Raw genomic sequence first — 27,830 nt, 5'->3', positions numbered from 1 at the left:
TTAATTGACTCCAATTGGAAAAACAATGTGTACTTGAATTATAATGAATGGTGGAGTTATGTATGCGTGATCAGGAAATACGAAACAATTTTGGCCCTTAGGCGTAGAACCATTAGGTCTGTTTTGCGGACCTGGGCTCGTTTAGATCTCTTTTGTCAGGAGCCACATAGCACTCATTGACCTGGGGTATCCATACTATTTGTTTACAGGTATTGCCATGGACCTCTGATTATGTTATGCTGATCTTTTTTTTTTTTTTTAACATATTTGTGTTTATTTTTGGGGGTTTTTTGTTTGCTTTAATGTTCACTTTTGTATTATTTGTATGACAAATGCTTTAATAAAACATATAAAATAAAAAGTTATATGCATCCGGTGGAAAATCTTCCCAGAGGACAACAAGCTGGCATAATCACCACAAAAGTTGCAAGTCGTGATGTTCCAAACTGTTATAGGTGAACAGTGGCACCCAATCCGTCGCACTCCAAATATGCCTATAAAATCCTTTAGCAACAACGATATTTCATCCACTACAATGGACCTTTTCTCTGAAAAGACGCTTGTGTTGAGGAATGTCCTTTACACGATTCGTGTTTCGCTCGTATGAGCGTCATCAGGGGTCTGCATGATGAAAAATATACACATCAAAACCAAACACAAACATTCATTCAAACTGTCGCCTACCTCACATTTTACATTAAACCCAATCCTTTAATTCTCTTACCGGCCATACATGGGTTGCTGGGACTCACTCACGCGCCCATGCTGTGCAGCAGAAACGTCACCCAAGACGCCCGCGCATGAGTGTGGAGCATGCCAGGATCCCCTTCTTTATAGCCCCACCAATTTAAAGGGCAAGCCACTCAATTTCCTTATTAAGGCCCTGAGGGGCAATAGTCTTCCATTGAAAAATGATATGCTGCTCTTTTCTTAATAACATTAATGAGACATTACCCTCCCCCCCCCCCCCCCCAGGGGGGCTGTAACCATCTGGAGCACTACAGATCTTAAATCTTGAGTTACATGCCCTGCCTGTAGCCACTGAGATACGAGGGGGGGGGGGCTTCCACACGTTGCAGTAGCAGGTTGCTGAGATGCTGGGCAATACGGGTCTTAACTTTCCGCACAGTCTGCCCAATGTACCACAAGCCACATGGGCAAATGATACCATGTATGCGCTGGGCAGAATTACAATCAGTGTGCCTCCATAGTTGGAACATCTGGCCTTGCCGATGCAGTATCAAGATCTCATTCACCTAACCTGGTGATCTTTAGGGACTGGGATAGAAGGCCAATGACCTGAGGAGGTTTTTCATTTATTTGAATTGACCCTTCCTTGTTTCAGTTTTCTAGTTTGGTCATTGCCTCACTATTCTTTCCTTCAGAATAATTTCCGTTTTAATGTAATTAATTTCAACTGACATTTATATTCAAACTAATACCCTACAAGTGGTTCAAAGTGGATTATAACAAATAAAAAATAAGGGCTGCAGCACAGCAATGCCGACACAGTCCCTTCAAAGTGAGTGGGCTGTGTTGGCATTATTATTATTAGCATTTGTATAGCGCTACCAGACGCATGCAGCGCTGAACACCTGACATAAAGAGACAGTCCCTGCTCAAAAGAGCTTACAATCTAAATAATACAGACAGACAAGACAGTTACGGGTGAGGGAAGTAATGGGTGAGAAGGAAGAAAGGGACAAGGGGAGGGCAATTGAGTATTGGCATTAGCACACTGCAGCTGCTAGCACCGCTTAGTAAACATGGGGGAAAGTAAGGTGATAATATTTTATTCAGCTATATTGAAGAGAGGAGGAAGGCCAGAGGCGGAACTGTAAAACTCAAAGGTGCTGAATACTGATTTGTGGAGAGTGACAGAAAAAATGCAATAAATGGAAATAAACAAAAAGAGAGAAATAAGATGTATTAAGTTAATCCAATAAAAAAAGGGTATCATCTTGTTTCTTTTTTTGTTTTGTCTTAATGTCTCTCCCTTAACTTTAAAGAGGACTAAGGCAACCACAAGACTTTATCCAAGGAAAATGCAGAAATGCTAAATAAATACTTTTGTTTCATGTTCATGGAAGAAAATCCTGGAGAAGTAACACAGATAATAAACAAAGGTACATGTACCCAAACATTGAATACCCAGGGTTAATTCAGCCTGCAGTTGTGAGTGGCTTACAAGCTGCTTATCACTGTGCACTAAATATCGGGCCCAAGAAGTACATCCTTGAGGTAACTTATTGCCTCCTTCAATAAAGCTAGTAAAGCTTTTCAGTATTCTGCCCAATGAGGGATCCAGATTGGCACGAATGAAATGAATTATTCACCTCCAGGAATCCAATAAGCTTTTGTGTCGTAGCTTTTTCCACAAGTTTTGGAATGTATGGAATATTAAGTAGGAAAGGATCCAAGATATGTTTCTTTAGCAAGGGGTGGATAATTGATGTCTTCTAGCTGGAAGGTACCTCTCTTCTGGCGCAAGACTGGTTCTGCTTCACTACTTGCTATCTATTGGGTCCGCCTTCTGGATTCGTATAGCTGTTAAATCAGCTAAACGAAAATATTTTGACCATAGCATCTCTCGCGTTGCCAATCACCCACAAGCTCTTTTTCAAATATTCAGTCATCTGTCCCCCATTGATACTATCTCTCCCTCCTATAATCCAGACAGACTTTCTCTGTCTGATCTTGCTGATGGCTGGTCTTGTAAGATCTCACTCTTACGCTCCTCTGTTATGCCTTCCACACCCTCTCTTCCCCCACCTCAGCTCCCTTCTGCTTCTCTGCCTCCTCTTCCACTTTGTCATCTTCATCAGCTTGTATTTTCTCCTCTTGGGCTTCTTTCAACCCTCTGTCAGCTAAAGGTGTTCTTCAGGCCATCAGTTTGCTTAACCCTTCCTCCTCCTCCTCCCTTGATCCTTGGCCAACTCACCTTGTTCAACACCTGGCTCAGCCCCTCCTCCCTTTTCTTATTTCTCTTCTTCAGTTATGTCTTACCTCAGGCACAGTTCCTTACACTTGAAAGCTTGCTCTTGCTACCCTGCCTAATCATGCTTAATTGTTAAGCTGGCCCTGATTCTTTCTTTCTTTCTTTCTTTCCATCTATCTACAATTAAAAAAAAAAAAATCTGTTGGGGGGGGGGGGGGGGTCAAGTCCCTCCTGCTAGCTATCTGACCAAACTTTGTAAAGGAAGGTGACTCCAGCTACCTAGATACCCCTATACTCCCCATAACCCCCTCACAGAGCTGGAAGCTGGACTCCCCCTTACCTGCTTCCCACTGGCATCTTGTATTGGTTTGACAATGCTACACCAGCTTTAACAAGAATGCAATGCAATGTTATGCTATGCTAGCCAGATCAATCTGGAAACTGTGAGACTTAGAAAACATATGGAAAATATTTAAGCATAGGAAAACCTTGGATGGTTTAGCGTAGGTATAAAATCTGCACATATTAATGTAGGCGATCTGTGCTTGGCATAAAATCTAAAATGAAAAACCTGCTTTATTTATTGTTTTTTTTAACAACATTTTTGTTTAGAAGTTTTATTATGAATTTATTGTTGGTTGGTTTTGTATCACTGAAAACTTAAGCCTTCCATTTATCCATTCATCAAAATCTCTTTTCTGCTGAGTCTAGTGTGTGAAATGACGATGCACATAGAGGGGCATAATCGAAAGGGACGCCCAAGTTTTTCTGAGGACGTCCTCGCAGGACATCCCTGTGAAGGGGAAGGGAAACCCGCATTATCGAAACAAGATGGACGCACATCTTTCGTTTCGATAATAGAGTCGGGGACACCCAAATCACAAAATTTAGGTCAACCTTAGAGATGGTCGTCCCCGATTTTCGGCAATAATGAAAACCGAGGACGACCATCTCAGAAACGACCAAATCCAAGCCATTTGGTCATGGGAGGAGCCAGCATTCGTAGTACACTGGTCCCCCTCACATGCCAGGACTCCAACCGGCCATCCTAGGGGGCACTGCAGTGGAATTCAGAAATTGCTCCCAGGTGCATAGCTCCCTTACCTTGTGTGCTGAGCCCCACCAAATTCTCCCCCAAACCCACTCCCCACAACTGTACACCACTACCATAGCCCTTATGGGTGAACGCACCTAGATGTGGGTACAGTGGGTTTCTGGTGGGTTTTGGAGGGCTCACTTTTACCCACAAGTGTAACAGGTGTGGGGGTGGGGGGTGGGCCTGGGTCTGCCTGTCTGAAGTGCACTGCACCCACTAAAACTGCTCCTGGGACCTGCATACTGCTGCGATGGACCTGAGTATGACATTTGAGGCTGACAAAAAATATTTTTAAAGAATGTTTTGAGGGTGGGAGGGGGTTAGTGACCACTGGGGGAGTAAGGGGATGTCATCCCCGATTCCCTCCGTTGGTCATCTGGTCATTTAGGGCACATTTTTGTGGCTTGGTCTTAAAAAAAAATGGACCAAGTAAAGTCATCCAAGTGTTCGTCAGGGACGCCCTTCTTTTTTCCATTATCGGTCGAGGACACCCATGTGTTAAGCACGCCCCAGCCCCGCCTTCGCTACACCTCCGACACGCCCCCGTGAACTTTGGTCGTCCCCGCAACAGAAAGCAGTTGAGGACGCCCAAAATCGGCTTTTGATTATGCCGATTTGGGCGACCCTGTGAGAAGGACGCCCATTTCCCGATTTGTGTCGAAAGATGGGCGTCCTTCTCTTTCGAAAATAAGCCTGATAATGTTTTATTTTCTAGCAACCAATGTCACAGACGTGTCTGAGTGACCTTCAGATGATTATGCCTTTACTCCTTTCAGCTGGGACTCTGACCTGGACAGATGATTTGAATGTGAATGATTCTTTGTATCAATTCAATGGAATATCTATAACTTAGGAATGAACGTTTCATAGGTTGTTTATTTTAGTTTTATAACTTTCTGCCTCTCTCTTACAGGTTCTTTGTGAAGTTTCCATCAGCAAAGCAATACTTTAGTCAGTTCAAACACATGGAGGACCCACTGGAGATGGAGAGGAGCCAGCAGTTACGTAAACACGGCAGGCGAGTCATGGGTGCAGTTAACAATGTGGTGGAAAACATCAATGACATGGAGAAGGTCTCTAACATCCTGTGCCTGGTAGGCAAGAGCCATGCAGTCAAGCACAAAGTGGAACCCATCTATTTCAAAGTAAATAAGCCATCTTGTCCTTGAACCTGAGGGGTGGTTAGATCGAACAAAGACAGACTAAGCAGGAGGGTTTCCAAGCCCAGTCCTTGAGGGCCACATTCCCTCCAGGTTTTCCACAATGAACACATATGAGATCTATTTGCATATGATGGAGGCAGTGCATGCAAATTTCTCTCATACATAGTCATTGTGGAAATCCCCCAAAATCAGACTGGATTGTGGCTTGGAAACCCCTGGAGTAGGCGATGAGAAGCATAAAGATTAACAAACAATAGTGACCTCAGTTATCTCCCTATCCACAATACACATGCGTCCAATATTCAGTTGCCTGGTCAGTGTGTTTTTTTAAATACACAGCTCTTCAGTACCAGTATCCAGGTGGTTAGTGTTAAATATCCAGGTAGGGAGGTGATCGGTTCATTATTGGGATAAATTGCTTTGAATATTGTGCCTGGGTTGTTTTTCCTTTAATAATTTGGTAAAAGTATCACCTTTTCAGATGTCTATGAGAGAGGTTTTTGGCTAAAACAAGCATACAAAGGACACAGACCCTATCTGTTAATAATTTTCTGAAATATATGAGGGGAAATACAACTGTACATCGAAATGTAGAAGCACGTTGCATGGGAAGTCTGTCTTCAAAAGAGATGATGAATGATCTTACTTTCAATGCTGCATTTTAATGGTGACTTACTTACATAAAGAGACAAATTTTGAATTCTATTATAAAAGCACAGATAAGTATGGTTAATAGTAGAAACTTGTACAAGATAGAAAGGTAATAAGTGATGGCAGATAAAGACAGTTTGACCCATCCAGTCTGCCCAGTTCAAATTCCTCCACTTTGATTAGATAAACCTACCCATATGCCCCACTCCCAGGTTTTTTTTTTTAACCTGATCTTTCAACCCTTTTCCCTATCACTATTCTGCATATTAGTCTCAAACGTGTCCAGAATCTGTTAATATACTGGCCACCACCACCTCCGGTAATAGATCATTCCAATCCTTCTTATCTCACCCTCTGATTCTTACAGGTTAACCCAGCCATCTTATAAGCCTGATTCAGTCATGCCACTGTTGCTAGGGTTGTAGCTATGAATGCTGAAACTGAAACGTGCGAACGGCACAATCTCTCTTTGGTTCTCAGAGATCCTGTTTTTCACTCTGTTACCATCTGCATTTCTGTCCCTTTCCCTTCTCTGCAGATCCTCACTGGGATCATGCTGGAAGTAATTGCTGAGAAGTATGCCAATGATTTCACCCCAGACGTACAACTAGCCTGGACCAAGCTGAAGAACCTCATCTACAGTCATGTGACCGCAACGTACCAGGAGTTGGGCTGGACACAATAGCCTCACTCAGCCACGTGAGCGAGCGGACAAAGAGGTAGCGAAGGGACTTGCCAAAACTCCACCACATTTTGCCAATATATATACTTATATCAAAGTAATCTGGAAGGGGTAGAGCTGTAGCAGCAGTGTATATGTGGGGAGGATATTTTTGTCACGGTCAGGGTAAGGGATGGGGGCCAGCTTTACTCAGTGACATCACCATAGTTTATAAATGGGTAAATTAATGTGACTCCTGGACTTAAGATATGAGTGGTTCAAACTGTTGAGGGACGTTTTTCTTTTCAAAGTGCTCTAAGTACAGAGGGATGTAAATGTGACCCAGAAAGCTATAATACTGGGCACAGCTAGCTGCCACATCGTATGTAATAATATTGTCCTATGTCTGAATTATATGTTGTATTGTCTTTTATGGTCTGCGCTGTAAAAACACAACTGTTGTTTTGGTTCATGTAGAGTTGTTTTTGTTTGTTTGTTTTTGTAATGAGACACCTTCCATTCTCTCTCTTTGAAAATATGTCTGCCCCACCACACTAGATATATGAGAAATGTAGAGAATAAAAGAGCTCCTGACAACCAAAAGTAAATTGGAAAAGACATTGCCGATACTTCCCTGTGCCAGATGGTTTTAATCAAAGTATGAGACTTTAGGTACTGCAGACTGAAAGGATATAAAATTAAATTTGAAAATCCTGTGTTCCAGTTGGTTTCATAGTATTGAGACTAATGCTTATTAGAAGAGGTAACATAAAATGCCAGGGTTAAGTATTTCTTCAGTTTTATGTGCACACGCTGCTTTTTGGTGAACGTGGTTCATTATTATCCTTGGCTGTTGCCTGTTCCATGCAGATCCTGTCCCATCGCTGCTTATTGTTAGGGCTTTTGTTGTTCAGAGATTTTTATTTTATACTCCTCAGAGCCTGGCAGAGATGTCTTGCTTTTGGCAGTGCTGACATCCTGCTATGGCAATATAACAGTTTCGGCGGAGAAAGATGGATCAGATTTTCATCCAAGTGTTTCTTAACTACATACCCGCCTCAAATTGCTATGCTAGTACATCTAACAAGAGCAATAGGCTAACAGGAAGTTGGCATCTACTGGGCTCTCAGAATTACAAAATAAAAGTCATTGAAAACCTACTTATTGTTAAGATGTTAATTTTGGAATTTATTTTCCCTTTTGATCAACTTTGGTCAGAGACACGATTAATTCTCTTCTTCCTTAATCTGCCAAAGTATGATGGACTCTTTAATGCCTCTTGTCAGCACATATGTTTAACATGTTATCTAAATGACGGTAGTATCAACAGTGCGGCATACTTTATCCTTGTGTAGTATGAATGATGCACTGTGCAGAAGCATCGCACTGGAAGACCAACAGCAGTGAAGGGCCTTTTAGTACTGTATTTCACTATATGCACTGGTAGGACAGCTGCAGTGCAAGATCTCTATCTTGTACTGTGTTTCAGTGTCAGCAGTAGAAGGCCAGTCGCAGTGCAGGGTCTCCATCTAATCTCACCCTCCAGCGTCAGCACTAGAAGTGCAACGGCAGCTGTGCAGGACCTGCATTTATTGCCACCCTCCAGTGTCAGCACTGGAACAATGGTATTGCCAGAAGTGCTTCTTCTCCCCTGGTATAGGAAACAGGCAAAACCTGAGGTCCTGGGGCGATGCCTGAACCCAGGACCAGTATTTTCCTATTTAAGGCAGTTTTGATTTCTAAATATGTTCAAAAGCAAAAAAAAAATCAACTTCTAGAAACATGTTTTATTCATCTGACTTCCAAAACCATGAGAAAATTACATTTCTAAATTTGGGCACATAAAGCATGTCAGCTTCGTCCTCTCTGAGTTCTGTGAGCCTTTCATTTTCTCCTCTGTCTCTTCAGGCAATGAATGTCAATGAACACAGACAAAACATGGAGATTACAACTTTCACCCACAAAATCCCATTTTAAAGAATTTCTACACCTATTTTGTCTACTTATTGTTTATGCAAGTATCGTATATTGGGGGGTGGGGGGGTGGGGAGGAGATTTGATATCACTAATATAGTAGCGTTTGATCCTTGAGTATAATATGCAAAGGGAAAAAGCACCCCGGTGCCAAACTGGTCCACTACCTCTCTTACACTCACACTCAGTCAGAGCTGAGCATACCTTTTGTCTATTGATTGGAACACAGAACTTTACCTCTCTGATTGACTTAAGTGTAAGAGTGTTCTGGGTGGTTGGTGTGGCAGACTAGAGGCTGAGGAAATTAGGGTTCAAATCCCATTGATGTCCTTTGTAACTTTGGGCATATTACTTCATCCTGCTTGTCTTGGGAACAAATTTCAGGCCTGCTTTACAAACCTTTGTTAGTGTATTAATGTCACTTATGTCTTAGTTCCTAGATAATGGGCTATGAGATGAGATTAGTAAATGAGGCTATTGCATTGCAAGCCCTTTTGGGACTGGAAATACCTGCCATACTTGAATGTTAACTTGCTTGAACTACCAAAGAAAAGGCGTGAGCAAATAAATACACCTTACGAATGAATGAAGTGTTGTGCTGGATCAGACTAATGGTATATTACGCTCAGCATCTTGTCTCCGACCATCACCAATCCAAATCACTTCAATTATCTAGCAGATCCTAAGAGAAAAGTCTATTCCCTGTTGCTCACTCCCAGAAAAGGTGGAGACACCCAAGTCTGGTTTATAATTGTAACTGTTGTTAAACTCTGGAATTCGTTGCTGGAGAACGTGGTGAAGGCGGTTAGCTTGGCAGAGTTTAAAAGGGGGTTAGACGGTTTCCTAAAGGACAAGTCCATAAACCACTACTACTAAATGGACTTGGGAAAAATCCACAATTCCAGGAATAACATGTATAGAATGTTTGTACGTTTGAGAAGCTCGCCAGGTGCCCTTGGCTTGGATTGGCCGCTGTCGTGGACGGGATGCTGGGCTCGATGGACCCTTGGTCTTTTCCCAGTGTGGCATTACTTATGTACTTATGACCTGTTCTGCAGAAACTGGTCCAACATTTTTTAAAAATTCAGCTATACTACTAACCTTCACTGCATTCTCTGGCAACAAATTCCACAGCTTAATTGTTCATTAATCAATGGACTGGTCAGAACAACACATATTCACAAATGAGTCAGTTTCCAGAGCATAGATAGCCACAATGTCTACAAACTTCAATCAAGTTTACTGTTGAAGTATCTTTATTTTTATTTCTTCATACACTGCCTTTCTATAGTGAAGCTAAGGCGGGTTACATGTTACAAATAGGTACTCAATCATCTCTGTCCCTAGTGGCCTCACAATCTAATCTGTCTATTTGAATGGGATACCTGGGAAAACTTGTACTGTACCAGGTACCAGGGACTCCCTTCTGATCTCTTTGATATGGAGAATAGTACAGAAGTAGTTTTTCTAATTCTTAAGATGCTTTTCTCAAGAAATGTAACAATGCCCCCCCCAACTTTCTCTTTGCTGCTGAGGTTCTGGTACTTTATGGTTGGCTCCAAATGGGGTTTTTTTTCTTACCTCACAGCTATATGTAAACATTCTCTGTTGAATTTGGGAGGCAAGGAAGTTCAAACTGTTATCTCAAGGCAAAATTAAAAGGAACATCTTGTTAAAAAAAAAAAAATCTCGTTGAAGCCTTATTCAGAGCTCCTTGTCTACAGTTTCTGAACAAACATGCCCACCTTAGTTTAAGTACACAAGTAGGGCTGCATTTCATGTTATCAGCAGTTTGCAAAGGCACATGAATGCTATTATGACAGGAATCTCGTGGCTGTTTCTGTAAGCAGTACAGTCTGTCCTCCTCCTTACTTTGGGCTTCTTTTAATAAGCCGCGCTAGCAATTCCCATGCGTCAAATGAGAGGAAGCCCATAGGAATTGAATGGGCTTAGTAAAAGAGGCTCTTTGTAACCTGAATTTGACTGTTCAATAAGAGTGCTTGATTTCTAGATCTGTGTTTGGAATCTTCTTCCTACTGCAGAGTTGACTGAGGTTTCATTTAATTAATTTGGCTCCCATTGTTTCTGGTACCTAGTAGAGCCTGTGTCTTTAAGAGAAGGGCTGCTTCCTGGAGCGTTTAGGAATTTCTGAGAAGCACAGAATTGTGCTGTGGAGTACTGCATGCCTAAAAGCTAAGCTTATCTGATTTTTGTGTTTGGATTGTGCTGTCTTACCTGTGTGTGCCTCTCTCTTAATATCTTCCTTGATAATTGGCTGACTTTGCAGCTGTCTCTTATAAGTTGCTATATTTCTATCCTCCTACTGACTCAATAAAAGTAACATATCCATTTCTTGTACTTGAATTACTCTAAATCAGGGGCGTAGCCAGACTTCAGTGGGAGGGGGGGGGGGGTCCAGTGCCTGAGGTGAGGGGGCACATTTTAGCCCCCCCTGCCGCCGCCGCCAACCCCCCCCCGCCATTGACGACCCTCCCCCCCGCTGCTGCCGCCACCACCACCACCAACAACAACTTTGACCCCCCCTGCCGACGACCCTCTCGACCCCCCCTCCCACCGCCAACCCTCCACCGCCGTCGCCTACCTTTGCTGGCGGGGGACCCCAACCCCGGCCTGCCGAGGTCCTCTTCTTCCTTTGTTCTGTTTCTGAGTCTGACATCCTGCACAGAACGAAGGAAGAAGAGGACCTCGGCTGGCGGGGGTTGGGGTCCCCCGCCAGCAAAGGTAGCAGACAGCGATGGCGGGTTGGCGGCTGGAGGGGGGATAGAGAGGGTCATCGGCAGGGGGGTCCAGGGCCAAATCTATGGGGGCCCAGGCCCCCATGGCTCCACGTAGCTACGTCCCTGCTCTAAATCGGAAATTCTTCAAAATCACTTATCTCTGGAGGGAGTGCTTTTCTTAAGTGGTTCATTTAGTGGACTGTTCAATTGAGGTAGGAAGGGAGGGTTTGAACAATGATGACTGGCAATAGTGTCTAAATCGTTAAAGAAGGTGCAAGCTTTCAGTGTGAGTCACTATTTGCACTATCACTCTGAGCACTACAAATTTATATTATAATTAAGTTGGCTTATGGTTTAAAATATTTTGAATAGATAATAAGGTTCTTTACGTGGATAATTAATTAAAATTTAATGCCAAGAAGTGCAGAGTGATGCAATTGGAGTGCAGAAATCCAAAGGAGATGTACCAGATAAGAGGAAAGAGATTGATAAGCACAGCTCAGGAGGTGGATCTTGGGATGATGATCTCTGAGGATCTCAAGGTGTCAAAACAATGCGGCAAGGCGATGGCCATGACCAGAAGGATGCTAGGCTGCATAGAGGGGTATAACCAGCAGAAGAAAGAAGGTGTTGATGTCCCCGTATAAGTCATTCATGAGGTGTTGATGCCCCTCTATAAGTAATTCGTGAGGCCCCACATGGAGTCTTATGTCAGTTTTGGAGGCCATATCTTGCTATGGACATAAAAAGACTTGACGCGGTTCAGAGAAAAGCGATGAAAATGGTATGGGGTTTGCATCACAAGATGTAAGAGAAGGTACTTGGGAACTTGAACATGTATACCCTGGAGGAAAGGTATTAATCTACAAACAAACATTTTCCAGAGACAGGAAGGTAGAACTAGAGGACGTGAATTGAGGTTGCAGGGGGGCCAACGTAGGAATAATGTCAAGAAGTACTTTTTCATGGAGAGGGCGGGAGATACCTGGAATGCCCTCCACGAGAGGTGGTGGAGATGAAAATGGTAACAGAATTCAAAAATGCATGGGATAAGCACAAAAGATTCCTGTATTGAAGGCATGAAACCAAACAAGCTTAGCGGTAATTAGATGGCACCACAAGTAATTGGTAAGCAAAGCCAGTGCTGGGTAGACTTCGGTCTGTGCCCTGATCATGGCTGGACAGATAGGCCAGTACTGGGCAGATTTCTACGGTCTGTGCCCTTATTGTGGCTAGACAGATTTGGATGGGATGGAGTGGGGCTTCGATGACAACTTCAGTAGTTGGAGAACAGTATACTTGATCTTGATTTGTCTTTGCCATTTTCAGGGCACAGACTGTAGAAATCTTCCTGGCACTGGCCTTGTTCTCTAACTACTGAAGTTGCCATCGAAACCAATTTTTAGATGTTTTTCTATGAAGTCTGTCAGAAGTGTGTTCAAATCTCAACGGGGCATGTCAGGGGTATGTTAAGGGCAGGATCTGGGTGTTCCTAACACTTGGATGTTTTTGTGTCATAATGGAACAAAACAAAAACATCCAGGGCTATAAGTTGGACGTTTTGGTCTAGACCTGATTTATTAATGAATAAGCCACAAAAAAGTGCCCTACATGGCCAGATGACCACTGAAGAGAATCAGGGATGACCTCCCCTTACTCCCCCAGTGGTCACTAACTCCCTCCCACCCCCAAAAAATGTGAATAAAAATATTATTTACTAGCCTGTATGACAGCCTCAGATGTTATAGCCAGGTCTATTAGAGCAGCATGCAGGTCCCTGGAGTAGTCTAGTGCAGTGCACTGCAGACAGGTGGACCCTACCTGTTACACTTGTGGTGGAAACTTTGAGCCCTTCAAAACTTGTTTGTAGTGGTGTACAGTGGGGGGTAGTAGGTTTTTTTTTTTTTGGGGGGGGGGGGGGGGCTCAACAGACAATATGAGGGGGTAAAGGTGAAATGTGTACCTGGGACCTTTTATGTGAAGTCCACTGCAGTGCCCCCTAGGGTGCCCTGTCGCTCTCCTGGGATGTCTGTGTGGCCAGTGCTTTTTTTCACTTGGACCTTTTTTTTCTTTTTTTTTTTCCCCCAAAAATGGACCAGAAAGATAAATGCAAAGAGCACAAAACTGCAAATAGCCATTATATATATATATATATATATATATATATATATATATATATATATATATATATATATATATATATATATATATATAAAAAAGATAGACATTTTCTGTTTTGAAAATGGCTATATTCCCCACTTGAATTTTGGATTTTTTAGCAAAACGCCCAAAGTTGGACTTAGATGTCATATCGAAAATGCCCCTCTGTGTTAACAGAGAAACTATCCGCAGGTTTTACTTAGATGAAAATTACTGTGTTAATTGCAAACAGTTGTCTGTTATCATTCTTCAACCAAAAAATTCGCTTGTATTCATTGGCTCCAAACTGCCACAAATAAGCATTTTCTTGGGTTGCAGAAGACGTACCAACTTTTTCTTTTGAAAGTTAGTTGTTCACTTTTCTGTATCATTTTCCTTCATAATTTTCTCTATTATCATTCTCATTTTTATCCAAATTACTGCTTTTAAATGATAAAATTGCTGAAAAAAAAGAGAGAATAATACTTGTTCCTGCTGCCCTTTCTCTTCCCTAAGAGCCATGCCCAATTTGGCACAAAGAAAATGATTATAAGATAAAGATTTATAAGAACCCTGGCTGCGGGTACTCTAGCTGGCTTGATAAAAGCTGTCCTGAGCCAGCTGCCTGTCTTTAAATGCAGCTCTTGTCATTCAGCCAAAAATGATCATTCTCCAAATAAAAACGTGTTTTAAGTACTTCAATAGAGAGTTAAGATAACGTCCCTTTCTGTTCATCTCCTAAAATGTCTCACAGTGCACACCAGTGGCATAGCTACAGGTGGGCCTGGGTGGGCTGTGGCCCACCTAATTGGTACTCAGGCCCACCCAAAATTGTGGCTCTCTTGCTGTGGCTAGTGGGAGTCTTCAAACCCCACCAGAATTTCCTCCTTGACGGGCAGTCAGTGCTCTTCCAAACGGCAGCTGGCACCACACACCGGCCCCTCTGCACATGCTCAGTTTTCACCAGGCGGAAGCACTGAGCATGTAAGGACTACTGTCAGCAGCATCAGCTCAAGTCAAGTGCTGCTAGCTGCTGTTTGGAAGAGCACTGGCTGCCCAAGGAGGAGGAAATCTTCCGCTGGATCCCTACGAGCTCAGGTATTTAATAGTTTGCGTTTGAGGGTAGGGGGAGAGCACAGTTGAGGGGGGGGGGGGGGCAGGAGGGGCTGAATTCCATGCCCATCCATTTTGGACTGAGGCCCACCCATAATTGGCCGTCTGGCTACGCCTCACACCAGGGGCGTATCTGCGTGGGGCCTCAGGGGCCTGGGCCCCCGCAGATTTTGCCCTGGACCCCCCTACCGCCATCAACCCTCCCCCGCTGCCGTTGCTTACTTTTGCTGGCGGGGGACCCCAACCCCCGCCAGCCGAGGTCCGCTTCCACCTGCCGCTGCCTTAAAAACTACTTCTTAAGCCGACGGGGGACCCCAAACCCCCGCCAGCCGCCCCGAAGTGTTTAAAGTTCATCTTCGGCCTCCGTGGCCGTGCTGCTGTTGATAGGAGCTGTTGAATCCACTTCGGAGTCTGACGTCGTTGTACGTTGTACATGCAGGTGGAAGCGGACCTCGGCTGGCGGGGGTTGGGGCCCCCCGCCAGCAAAGGTAAGCAACGGCAGCGGGGGAGGGTTGGCGGCGGGAGGGGGGTGGAGAGAGTCATTGGTGGCGGTGGGGGCTCTGACAATGGCGGGGGGGGGGGGCGGTCGGTGGCGGCGGGGGGGGGGGGGGAGGGGGTGCTAAAATGTGCCCCCTCCCTCTGGCCCCCCCTACTGCCGGAGTCCAGATACGCCCCTGCCTCACACACACTATTTATGATATCACCTTGAAATGAATAAAAAAAGAATTCCTTCCAATGGCATGGGGAACTAACAGAAACAGCCCTCTAATAAGATAACATGGGTAAGGATGGCAGTTAAGGAACAGTTGAGCCTCACAAGTCCCACACCCAAGGCTCCTCCCACCCTTTAAATGTACACAGTGAGACTGCAGGTCAAGGCATAGAGAGAGAAAACACCAAGAAAAGTCTACAGTTAATTTGTATACCAAAGATACACAAATATTCCAACAACTGAAGGGTATGCACTGAGATGCAGAGCAGAAATGTATAATTTAAAACTAAACAAGCTTTTCTAAATATTTTTGTGGAGGGTCTACATTGCATAGCCATTTCCTCAGTAAAGTTAATATCATTTTTAGCTTCTTTCCTTGAAATTTGTATTGTATTGTAACATTTTTAACCCGCGCTTTCCCATTTGTTAGCAGGCTCAATGCGGCTTACATAATATAACAAAATTACAAGATCACACAAAATGGATAAAACATCTAAATAAAGTATATAAAGAGGTGGACAATAAAAAAGGATAAGGGGGGAAGGTGGTAGAGGTAGGGAATGGGAAGAGGGTGTATGTTGGGGTAATGTGTTGTGAGTAAGGAAGAATGTATAATAATGGTTCGAAGAGGATAAAAGCATATTTTAAGTTCTGTCAAGTAGTCAGATCCAGGTATCGCTGATGGATTTCTTATTTAAGTCATATGTGTAGGCTTGCATGAAAAGTGAGTTTTCAGCAGCTTCCCAGGTTCATTGCTGGATAGAAGATGATGCTATGATTTGCTCATGGCAGAAGGATATATATGCAGCTTGTTAAAATAATCCATATGTCCTGTTTAAGGACATTGCTATCAAAGTCTATTTATTTGGGCATACTATGGTATGTTAAAGGCAACTACTGTGGCCATACATGCTGGGTGACTCATCTGATTGGACGCTTGGATTGCTAGTGGATATAAACAACACAATGATCTCAATATGTAGTATTTGGAAGAAAGGTGAGAGAGGGGAGATATTTATTTATTTAGATTTTGCTCACACCTTTTTCAGTAGTAGCTCAAGGTGAGTTACATTCAGGTACACTGGATATTTCTCTTCTCTGTCCCAGGAGGACTCACAATCTAATTTTGTACCTGAGGCAATGGAGGGTTAAGTGACTTGCCCAAGATCACAAGGAGCAGCAGTGGGATTTGAACCAGCTACCTCTGGATTGCAAGACCAGTGCTCTAACCAGTAGGCCACTCCTCCACTAGCAACATTCCATGTAGAAGCCTGCCCTTGCAGATCAGCAATGCGGCCGCGCAGGCTTCTGTTTCTGTGAGTCTGACGTCCTGCACATACGTGCAGGACGTCAGACTCACAGAAACAGAAGCCTGCGCGGCTGCAAAAGGGCAGGCTATTACATGGAATGTTGCTAGTGGAATAGCAACATTAACATTCCATGTAGAATCTCAAATAGTAGCAACAGAATCTCAAATAGTAGCAACATTCCATGTTCCACTGCACTAACCACTAGGCTACTCCTCCACTAACAACATTCCATGTAGATTCTCACATATTTATTTATTTGGATTTTGCTCACACCTTTTTCAGCAGTAGCTCAAGGTGAGTTACATTCAGGTACTCTGGATGTTTCTCTGTCCCAGGAGGGCTTTGTACCTGAGGCAATGGAGGGTTAAGTGACTTGCCCAAGATCACAAGGAGCAGTAGTGGGATTAGAACTAGGCTTCCCTGGTTGTCAGCCTGGTGCTCTCAGGCTACTCCTCCATCTATCCAGCTGGCTGTATATTTATGTATATATCTACAAAACTATTTTGGTGTGTGTGTATATCTCTCTCTATATAAATGTGAGGGACGCATCTTCCTCAGTTGCTAAAATTGAATTAGTTTCTTACTAATGGTCTCTTGGGGGAACTTCTATAAAATAAGCCCTAATATCTGCATGCACGTTATGCATATAAATGTTTAAAATACTAGCATATATTGCATATATACACGACTCTGTTGGATCTGTGCCTTATGTGCTATTCTGTAATGATGTGCATATCTTACATAGTGCATATTTGGCAGGTGGGTGCACACGATAGTCAGAATGTGGGTTAGAACTGCTAAGCTACGCATGTAATACACAGCATGTTGTAAGTTACACGCATATCACTGGCATTTAGGCGCAAACACACCAGATCTATGGCTGGCTTAAGTTCTCATAGGCATTCCTAGTCTGTTAAGCTAGTATTCTGTAAAGGACAGTAGGTGCCTAAGCCTCTATATAGAACAGACCAGGTGCCCTCTGAGTGCCTAATTATAGGTGCCAAGTATAAAATTACCCTCCGTGTGTCTCTGGGGTACACTTTCTATACATATAATGTACCCTACCTATTTATATGTGTATGTATGTTCGTGAATATACAAACCTCCAACAAAATGGAAGTAAAGTGCAAACCAATCACCAAATTAGTATCTATAGACAGTGCCGTAGCAAGGGCGGTTGACACCCGGGGCGGGTCACCGCTGCGCACACCCCCCCTGGGTGCAGCACGGCGCCCCCCCCCCCCCCCCCGGCGTGCACCCTCCCCCGGAGCGCGATCTTACCTAGTTTAGAAGTGAGGGGCGGGCGGGAGGGCCAATCCGCCCCCAAGTCCACGTCGCTGGGAGCTGCGTCGGCTCCATTGGTTCCTTGCTTTCTCTGCCCCGGAACAGGAAGTAACCTGTTCCGGGGCAGAGGGAGCAAGGAACCAACGAAGACGACACCCCCCCCAGCGGCGTGCACCCGGGGCGGACCGCCCCACCGCCCCCCTTCCTACGCCACTGTCTATAGACCCATTGTCTTCGGTCTTACATACTCCTATTTTTCATTTATAAACATATATAACTTTTTGGAGTATGTAAGACCGAAGACAATGTTTATAGTGAAGTATTGGTGATTTGTATGTGAATATAGTCACCTATGCCTACACACATGGTACTGCATTAACGAATTATAGTTTTCACGATTGTATTAGTAATATAATGGTAGCATCAGTACATTATACTTTTGCCAGTAGAGTTTTGTTGAGGTTTTAACCAAGAAATTCTTGCTAGTCATATACAGTAGAATAACTTTATTAGCATTTATCTTTTTTTCGAGCTGCTATTATAAGACCATGTAGCTTTGTGGAAGCCCCGTTATTAGACTGTTCCATGTTTAAAAACGTCTATTCTAAGAACATTCCATTTGTAAAACTCTTTTATTGTACGAACATTCCATTTGAGAAAAGCCAGCGGGGGCGTTCCATGTGCAAAAGTATTCTGTGTCCATGATTTAGAACTCATTGTAGGAAAATCCTGTTGTTAAGAACTCCTGTAATATGAATCGTCTTTTTGAAAACTCATCTTTTAAAGTACAACTGTGTTCCTTCCTATGGAAGTAACTCTAATTGTTCTCCCTAAGAACTCCTGTTACGAGAACATTCCATGTACAAATTTATGACTGAACAGGCCCCTTATACAAACGCCTGTGTTAAAACTAAAGCACTGCTTAACAGTACAGATTAAAACATTGTTGAATTATCATCGTTTGTTTTGTTGCTGGTGTATTTTGCCACAGTTCTTTCTATTTTTGCAATTAAAATTTGATTTTACAAACATATAGGCGAGTCGTAGTGAAAACAAAGAGGATTAAAGACAAGAAAATCTTGACAGGTCTCCTTTACAAATGTTTCTGCTGCAAGGACATTGATCAATAAATCCAGAGTGTTCCTTCCTATGGAAATAACTCTTGTATTAATCATATTAAACATTATTTCATATATATATATATATATATATATATATATATATATATATACACACTAGTAAAAAAGGCCCGTTTCTGACACAAATGAAACGGGCGCTAGCAAGGTTTTCCTCGGAGTGTGTATGTTTGAGAGAGTGTGTGTAAGAGTGACTGTGTGAGAGAGAGAGAGTGAATGTGTGAGTGTGTGTGTGTGACAGAGAGAGTGAGACTGGGTGCGAGTGTGTCTGTGAGAGAGAGAGTGTGTGTGTGAGAATGAGAGTGTATGCTATGGGCCCCCCTCCCTCCCTTCCTCCCAGTTCCAGGGTCCTCCCTTCCTCCGAGTTCCAGGTTCGTCCCCCCTCCCTCTGAGTTCCAGGGTCACCCACCTCCCTCCCTCTCCCTCCGTTCCAGGGTAGTCCCCTCCCTCCGAGTTCCAGGGTTGTCCATCCCCTCCCTTCCTCCCTCCGAGTTCCAGGGTCGTACCCTACTTCCCTCCCTCTGAGTTCCAGGGTCGTCGTCCCCCTCCCTCCCTCCCTCCCTCTGAGTTCCATGGTCATCCCCTCCCTCCCTCTGAGCTCCAGGGTCGTCCCTTCCCTCCCTCCCCCCGAGTTCCAGGGTCATCCCCCCATTCCTCCGAGTTCCAGGGTCGTCGTCCCCCTCCCTCTGAGTTCCAGGGTCGTCCCCTCCCTCCCTGCCTTCCAGGGTCGTTCCCTCTCTCTCTCCCTCCGAGTTCCAGGGGACCGAGTTTCAGGTTCCCCCTCCCTCCCTCCCTCCGTTTCAGGTTCCCCCCTCCCTCCAAGTTTCAGGGTCCCCCCTCCCTCCCTCTGTCTGAGTTTCAGGGTCCCCCTCCCTCTGTCCGAGTTTCAGGGTCCCCCTCCCAGTTCCAGGATCCCCCCCTCGGAATGCGACGTCACGCATGAGGGTGTTGTTGTCCCTCCCTTCCTCCCTCCCTCCCTTCCTTCCAGTTCCAGGCCCCCTACCTCCAAATTTTAAAAGTCAACTTCACTTACGAAGTCGGGTTTACGGCGGCCAACAGCAGCAGCGGTAACAGGCATGCAGGGTCAACCCGAGCTGAGAGAGAGAGAAAGGTCGAGCCTGTATGCCTGTTACCGCTGCTGCTGTTGGCTGCTGTAAACCCGACTTCGTAAGTGAAGTTGACTTTTAAAATTTGGAGGTAGGGGGCCTGGAACTGGAAGGGAGGGAGGGAGGGAGGAAGGGAGGGACGACGACACCCTCATGCGTGTGACGTCGCGTTCCTTTGCCTGGCAACTCTGCAGTGTTCCCTTCCAGTGATTGGTCTTTACGAACACGGAAGTACATGACGTCATTTCAAGAGATGGATACAGCAGGAGCACGAATGCTTCAAGGCTTCAATTTCTCGGAGTCAGCTTCAGAACATTGGAGGTGCTTTTTATTATATAGGAGATATATATCTGGTGTCCCAGGCTCTAGGATGGGATAGAAACTCAGGGCCTGATAGTCAGCATTTTGCTGGTCACAACTGGCATTAATCCCAGAAATTCAATGCTCTGCCATTCCAGGTTCTGGCATTGAATTTCCACATATATGGAGCTGGCAAAATCATAGCAGGTTAAGTGCAATATTCAGAACTTAATTGGCTTTGAAGAACCACAAAAAATAGGACTGTGTTTTATGAGGTCCTATTTACTTGGTTATCTCAGCTTGTTAAGTACTGAAAATTGGCACTTAACTGGCTAAGTGCCAACATCACTCCTCAGAATGTCTCCTTCCCCCCCACCCAAGTAGCTGGTTTTGATTTGGGCGCTAACTGGGCATTTTCAGTGGCATTATTCAGTTAAGTGCTGTTGAAAATGCCTGGTTAGCCCTGGACAAAAGAATAACCAGCCAGGAGCTTCTCCAGGCCATTTAAATTGTTTTGAATACTACCAACAGATAAATTCCATTTTTGGCAAGGGTATTCAGCTCTGTCTTGGAGACCATCTCAGGGGCTTAGCTAGGTAGGGCCACGGGGGCATGGGCCCCAGCAGATGTAGCCCTGGTACCCCTGCTTTCACCCCCCCCCCGACCCTCCCCCGCCACATTCGACCCCCCTCCTCCCCCCGCCGCTGCATCAGGTACCTTTGCTGGCAGGGGTCTCCAACCCCTACCAGCTGAAGTCCTCTTGAGCACCGGTCTCCGGCGCGTTGCTGATCTGGATTCTGTTTGTGTGAGTCCTGACGTCCTGCACGTAGGAACGTGCAGGATGTCAGGACTCACACAAACAGAATCCAGATCAGCGAACGCGTTGGACTCGGAGACCGGTGCTGAAGGGGACCAGCTGGCAGGGGTTAGGGACCCCCGCCAGCAAAGGTACCTGGTGGTGGCGGGAGGTAGGGTCAAAAGTGGCGGGTGGGGGGGGGGGGGGGGGGGTTGGCTGCGCTGGGGGGGCTAAAATGTGCCCCCTCACCTCGGGCTCTGGAACCTCCTCTCGCTGAAGTCTGGATACGCCCCTGGACCATCTAATCTGTGCATTTGTCTAGCGCATCTTCAGTTGAGGTAACCTGAAAAGCGGACCAGTTAAATGTACCTCCAGAGCTTGGTTGACAACATCCCATTATAGTCGTTATTTTGAGCCCTGACTAAATTGACTTTAATACTTTATGGGGGTCTTTTACTAAAGCTTAGCTTGAGCTATCTGCAGCAGGGCCCATGGGAATAAAATGGGCCACGCTGCAGATAGCTCGAGCTAAGCTTTAGTAAAAGACCCCCTATATACAGAAGAGTTTGGAACCGACCTTGATACATTTTGCCTCCTAGAAGCTAGAACTGTTAAAAATGTTTGAGAATTGAGATTGATGCTCATGAATCTCTCTGACACTGAGGTTCAGTTGCTGCTGCTGGTGTGAACAGTTCTAGGTTTCTTAACTAAACACAGAGAAAAATGATGGTAGATGAAGACCATATAGCTTCTTCAGTCTATCTCTGACTTATCCAGTCTCCTCAGTCTGATTGTCAAGCTGCTAATTAATGGAAACACATCTCTGTGAAAACTAGTTATTTAATTTCCATAAACTAATCAGCTAACAGCTTGACAATCGGCCACAAAAGAATCACTGAAGTGGCAATTCTGAATAACAAATCCAAGAAGACAGGAGGAGCCTCCACGGAAAGTCAAAGCAAAACAGCAAAAGTAGAGGCTGACAAATGCGCAAACCAATAGGGAGATAATCTCAAAAAACAGTTTATTCAGAACATTCATATCAATATCAAGGACCCGACACGGTCCGTGTTTCGGCACCAAAGCGCCTGCCTCAGGGGTCACAATCAACTTTCTACAAAAAAACAGGACAAATTAAAAACATAGTATTAAGAGATTTCAAATAAAATATATCCGCCTTAATAAAATATGTAGCCAAACATTTAAGGACATTCATAATGGTATTGCAAATTTGTAGATGTATACTGATAAATTATGTAAAAAAATGTTAATATATTATAATTATGTGAGCAGATATTGTGGACAGAGAAACACCAAACAATGAAAAGTGATAACTATCAAATAAATGAACTGATAAATAAAAGGCATAGGTCAGGCTGATGAAACATCAACATATCTACATATATATTTATCCTGTTTTTAATTTGTCCTGTTTTTTTGTAGAAAGTTGATTGTGACCCCTGAGGCAGGCGCTTTGGCGCCGAAACACGGACCGTGTCGGGTCCTTGATATTGATATGAATATTCTGAATAAACTGTTTTTTGAGATTATCTCCCTATTGGTTTGCGCATTTGTCAGCCTCTACTTTTGCTGTTTTGCAATTCTGAATAACCCATGTGGTTTGCAGTGTACGTGGGCACATTTAGCCTGGGTACACTAAAGATCATGTTCAAAGGGAACACCAGCATTGTTGTTTCCTTTTAAAAATTAGCAGGTGCCCGGTGTTCGCTCATAGGGTACCAGGCACTTGTCAGGTGCTATTTGCATGGGCAAGCAAGCTGGGACAATAGAATACGTACATTTGAAAACAGAAGGTGCATGCACCACTTTGCCCCTCTCAACTAAAGGTGCTCCCCTCCTCCCATGAACGCCTCTTTCTAATCTGGCTAAAATTATAGGCATTGTGGAAAAAGAAGGCAACTTTCAGACAGGCCACTTTACCCCAAGTAAATATCTGTTTGCTTTCAGAAATGGCTTTTCAAACTTGAAACTCAAAGAAAAGAAGACCACCAAATAAGTCTTTGGCAGTATATTTATGTCTCCGGTTAAGAGGGTTATAAGGTGAAATTACTAATAAAATGTTTGTGGAAAAAAAAGGTGAAATTACTAATAAAAAGTTTGTGAAAAAATGGCTTCTCAGATTATTTTCCTTATGATCATCTTAAACAGATAACACTACAAACTGTAAAGGGAAGGGAAATGGGACTTGATATACCGCCTTTCTGAGGTTTTTGCAACCACATTCAAAGCGGTTTACATATATTCACGTACTTATTGTGTACCAGGGGCAATGGAGGGTTAAGTGACTTGCCCAGAGTCACAAGGAGCAGCAGTGGGAATCGAACTCAGTTCCCCAGGATCAAAGTCTACTCCTCCACTAAAGTTTAACTTTGTCCTGTTCCTGGAAGCCCATTTGTGCTTTTCTTTTCTTTTTGCTCTATTGGTGTACTCAATAATACCCTCTTTTTTTTTTTTTTACGAGGTCTGGAATAGCAAAATCCTGCTCCTGGTTTTGCTGTTTCATTTGGTTTACTGCGGAATCATCATTTACATCTTGCTTCCACTTTTACTTTTTACTGCAAGCATCAGGTGTAACTGAGTAAAAGTAGTAAACACTGGCAAAATTATTACTTCAGTAAAAGTAACAAATGTTATCCTGTACAACACCGAGTTCTACTGGGCCTGTGTGTCAGGTCAGGAGCCACAATTAATCTGGAGCTGAACAGGTTATGTCCATTCACCTGCTAGATAGAATACTGAAGGTGTGGCTGCTGAACAGTATCCTATTATGGCACAGCTCTGGCATTCTCTCTCCATCTGTAGGTAGATGAGCAAATCCCACAAGTCTCTGGACTGATCTGCAGGATGCTATGGAAAGAGGTATCACAACATGTGGAGGAGGTGTATTTTCAAAGCACTTAGACTTACAAAGTCTAATTAGTGGCTGGATTTAAGGCCCAGAATTGAAGGGTTCCAGAAAGGATCCTGGTTCTCAGTTTAAGACCATTACTGCAATAATTAGACTACGTTTTTTTTTGGTGGGGGGGGGAGTAGCAGGTATGAGTAAAACAAATATAAAACACACAACAAACAATCTGACCAGCTGTCAACAGAGTCAGACCTCAGGTCTGGTTCCAGTTCAGATGGCAGGACAAAAAGGAAGAGAAGGAAATTGTCAGCCCTCTCCCCCCCCCCCCCCCCAAAAAAAAAAAGTCTACTTCTTTCTGGTGGAACCCTGAAAACTGTCATAACCAAGGAGGCTTTTCAGGTTGCTATGCTCTGAATGAACCATATTAAAGTATGTTCTCCTGAACCACCTTAACCTGATCACACAATTACACTGCGGACCTGCAGGGTTTAAAAAATTATTTTATATTTACAGTTGGTAAGAATGTTCTAGAAGAGTGTATGAATTCAGAATTTCTTAGCTACAAATGAATAAAATGGGACAATATGACTTTGCTTTGGTGCCATATACAGTGGTGGGCATAGGCAGCCATACTTTGTGAAATAAAGACTATTTGGCCCTTCCAGTCTGCCCAATATGCCTGCCTAAGAGTATATTGGCATCTTGCTTCAGTTTCATGTTGGTTGACGCTTGTTCCTTTGCCGTACCATCTCTCCTTGCATATTGATTTTTGTCTTGTGGCTCTCTGATGTTCCATGTGATTGAGCACTTAGGCTTCGACAAATACTCCTACACTCGGCGCTTCACCCACCTTACCCCCACCCCAAAGTTTCATCTCCTATAGCTCTTCCATATGTCTATACCACTGTATTCTATACCTGTCCCAAGCATGCCTAAATTCTGTCACCATAGCAACATAGAAAATGAGAGCAGATAAGGACTATGAGATTCATGCATTCTGCTCAATTTCATTCCTAGGGCTTAGTCTTAGACCCCAGTGGATCTCAGGCGTTTTCTTCACTTCTTTGCATCTGTAATATAACGTAATGTAATGTATCTCTTGTATCCTGCCAACTCCACTATCAGTGGTTCAAAGCAGGTAACAAAATAAAAAAATAAAATAAAAAAGTGGATCAGGCTTTCTTCAACTGTTATTGCTGCTTTCTCCACCCACTTCCTCCCTTGGGAGGTCATCCCATGCACCCACCACCCTTTCCATGAAGAAATATTTTATAAAACTCTTTCTGTGTCTACATCCTTATCATTGTTTTGGTGGCCATTATCTCTGCTGATAGTCTATTCCAGGCAATACATGAGATTATTTAAACAGTTTTACTGGTTCGTATTTTTTCAGCAATTGATGCCAAATTGCTCAGAAATGTATGTTGTTATCCCTGGTTTACTTACTGATTGCTAATCCCTACAAGACAGTTATGAACTGGAAAAGAATTCTAACATTTATATTGAACGTCTGGACACTGGAGAATGTCCATAGGGCTTGCACTCTAGAAATTTATTTCAAAATGTTTACAGCCAGTCCCAAATACATACCACACAAGAGATGATATCATTCAAAATGAAGTTTTGCAGCTGTTCGCCAGCTGTTTTCGCTCAGTCCTCTAATACCTTACATTCCAGTCCTATATTATCGCATAAACTTTCTAACTTTCCTGTGAGAGAATACGAATGACCTGATTCAATTCCAGAGTTTCTTCTTACTTCAGAAAAATGCTTACGCTGCAGAGCTTTAGTTAAAAAAAAAAAAAAATCCCAGGAGTTGTTTCATTTCAGTGCCAAAATAGCATACCATGGAAATAAGGTTTGAGCATGAGGCAGACTAGGGAAGCCATGAAATATGTGCTGGGAAGGGAAAAGGTGGCTGAGAAGGAAAACAATCTTGGTACTTGGTGGTAGAGTTAAAACTTGGCTATTATTGTGAAATTCTTTAAATAATATGAAACAGTCATCGTATGTTTCATTTTCCCCTCTAGTTTCTCTATCTATTCTGGCCATTTCTCCTTTCCTCATGCCCTCTCTAATCCTTTGTCCTACATCCCATCACTTTTCTTCATCTCTCTTGTTTGTCACATCCCTCTTTCTTTCTCTCCCCCCTACAGACCTGATGTTGTGAATTTTTCATGTCAGCATCGCTGAAAGCTTGAAACTCCTTTTCAAGAATCCCTGCCCTCCATTCCCATTCCCTTCTCTTTTTCTGACATAAGTAGGCTTATTTTCGAAAGAGAAGGGTGCCCATCTTTCGACACAAATCGGGAGATGGGCGTCCTTCTCCCAGGGTCGCCCAAATCGGCATAATCGAAATTCATAACTTGCTCATATAAGCACCAGTACATATAGATCCAGGAGCCAAAAGTAAGAAGAGCCAAAGCTCCTAAGGACAGTTTTTCACATTTTAAAGGTGATCTAGTTAAGCACAATTGCCCCTCGATCACTCTTTTCAAACCCTGGCTGAAACAGGCAGTTTGCTGACATTTGTGTATGCCTTGGATGGAGTGCAAAAGCCAGGGGGGAATTTACATATTTTCCTCTACGAGATCAGGAATAAATGTATCATTTTTTGGAATGTTCAAGGCATGCCTGGAACACACCCTCTCTGAATTTGTGTAGCCCACAGTATTTCTATATGTATGCAGTGACATTCTAAAATAAGCATTTACACATGTGTGCAATCTACACCTCCAAATGACACATTTATAAGTAGAGTTGCCACACCAGTTTCTAAAACGACTTCCATTATCTCTTTGCTCCAGCAACTGTGATATTGCCACTAATTGATGGAGATAAACATTTGGGGGGAAATTCTATAATTTGATGCCTCAGTGTCATGCTATGATACATTACACAATACTAGCACAGGTCAGAATTGATGTGCCTGTATTGAAGTGTGATCACTTACACCAGATCTATGGCTGGTATAAATGATGCACTCAAATGTGCCATGCAGTATGTGTACCTTATAATAGTCTATATCTTATGAACATAAGTTGGTGCCTCGCCCATGGCCCGCCCATCCTCCACCAAATTTTAGAATTGCCTTTTTAGTTCTATATGTGATATATGATATAAGCAGACTGGCTAGACAGGGACTAGCTGGAGAAGATATGGACCCAGGGAGTCCAGAGCTCAATCCCATTTCTCCCACTGATAGTCTTTGTGACCTTAGGTAAATCATTTTCCACTCCATTGCCTCAGATACAGCTTAGAGAAATAACTCATGGACCTGAATGTAACTCACCTTTAGCTTGGATTTGGAAAAGGTGGTAATGCAGCCCTAAGAGGGAATAGACTTAGGAGTAACCTAAGGAAGTATTATTTCACAGAAAGGGTGGTGGAGGTAGTGGAGTCGAGGACTGTTCCAGAATTTTAAAAGGCATGGGATAAGCATTTGGGATCGCTTAGGAACAGGAAGAATGAGGGGTTACAGAGGATGGGCAGACTGGATGGGTCATATGGCCTTTATCTGCCGTCATGTTTCTGTGTTTCTATGTTTCTAAATGCAAATCCAACCCTGCCATTTTCCTTGACAATGACTTCCCGTAAATCATGAGGGGCAAGACATGAAAAGGAGTGTTAGGACAAGAGAAGTGGGATTTGTCATACTGGCTTTCTGGGGTTACAGTAAAAAGTGGTTTATATATTATATAAAGGTACTTATTTTATACCTGGGGCAATGGAGGGTTAAGCAGTTCTCCAGGTTCACAGACTGCTGCACTAACCATTAGGCTACTCCTCCACTCCTGAGGTCCATAAACAGAAATGTTCATATTCTAGAAGGGTTTCTGCTTCT

At 43.6% G+C, this 27,830-nt stretch overlaps 1 protein-coding gene across 1 annotated transcript in view; it reads left to right on the top strand.

The window, feature by feature from the left end:
• The window catches only part of CYGB (cytoglobin), a 65,581-nt gene extending 56,273 nt beyond the window's left edge, over positions 1-9,308 (top strand). Inside the window, exons 2-3 of the mRNA XM_030208186.1 lie at positions 4,948-5,179; positions 6,387-9,308. Coding sequence (XP_030064046.1) covers positions 4,948-5,179; positions 6,387-6,533 — 379 coding nt within the window. The 3' untranslated portion in view covers positions 6,534-9,308. The remainder of the gene's footprint in view (positions 1-4,947; positions 5,180-6,386) is intronic.
• Positions 9,309-27,830: the final 18,522 nt, after the last annotated feature.

The sequence above is a fragment of the Microcaecilia unicolor genome, chromosome 6, assembly GCF_901765095.1.
Source record: "Microcaecilia unicolor chromosome 6, aMicUni1.1, whole genome shotgun sequence".
NCBI lineage: Eukaryota > Metazoa > Chordata > Amphibia > Gymnophiona > Siphonopidae > Microcaecilia > Microcaecilia unicolor.
This window is presented reverse-complemented; position numbering and strand designations above follow the sequence as displayed.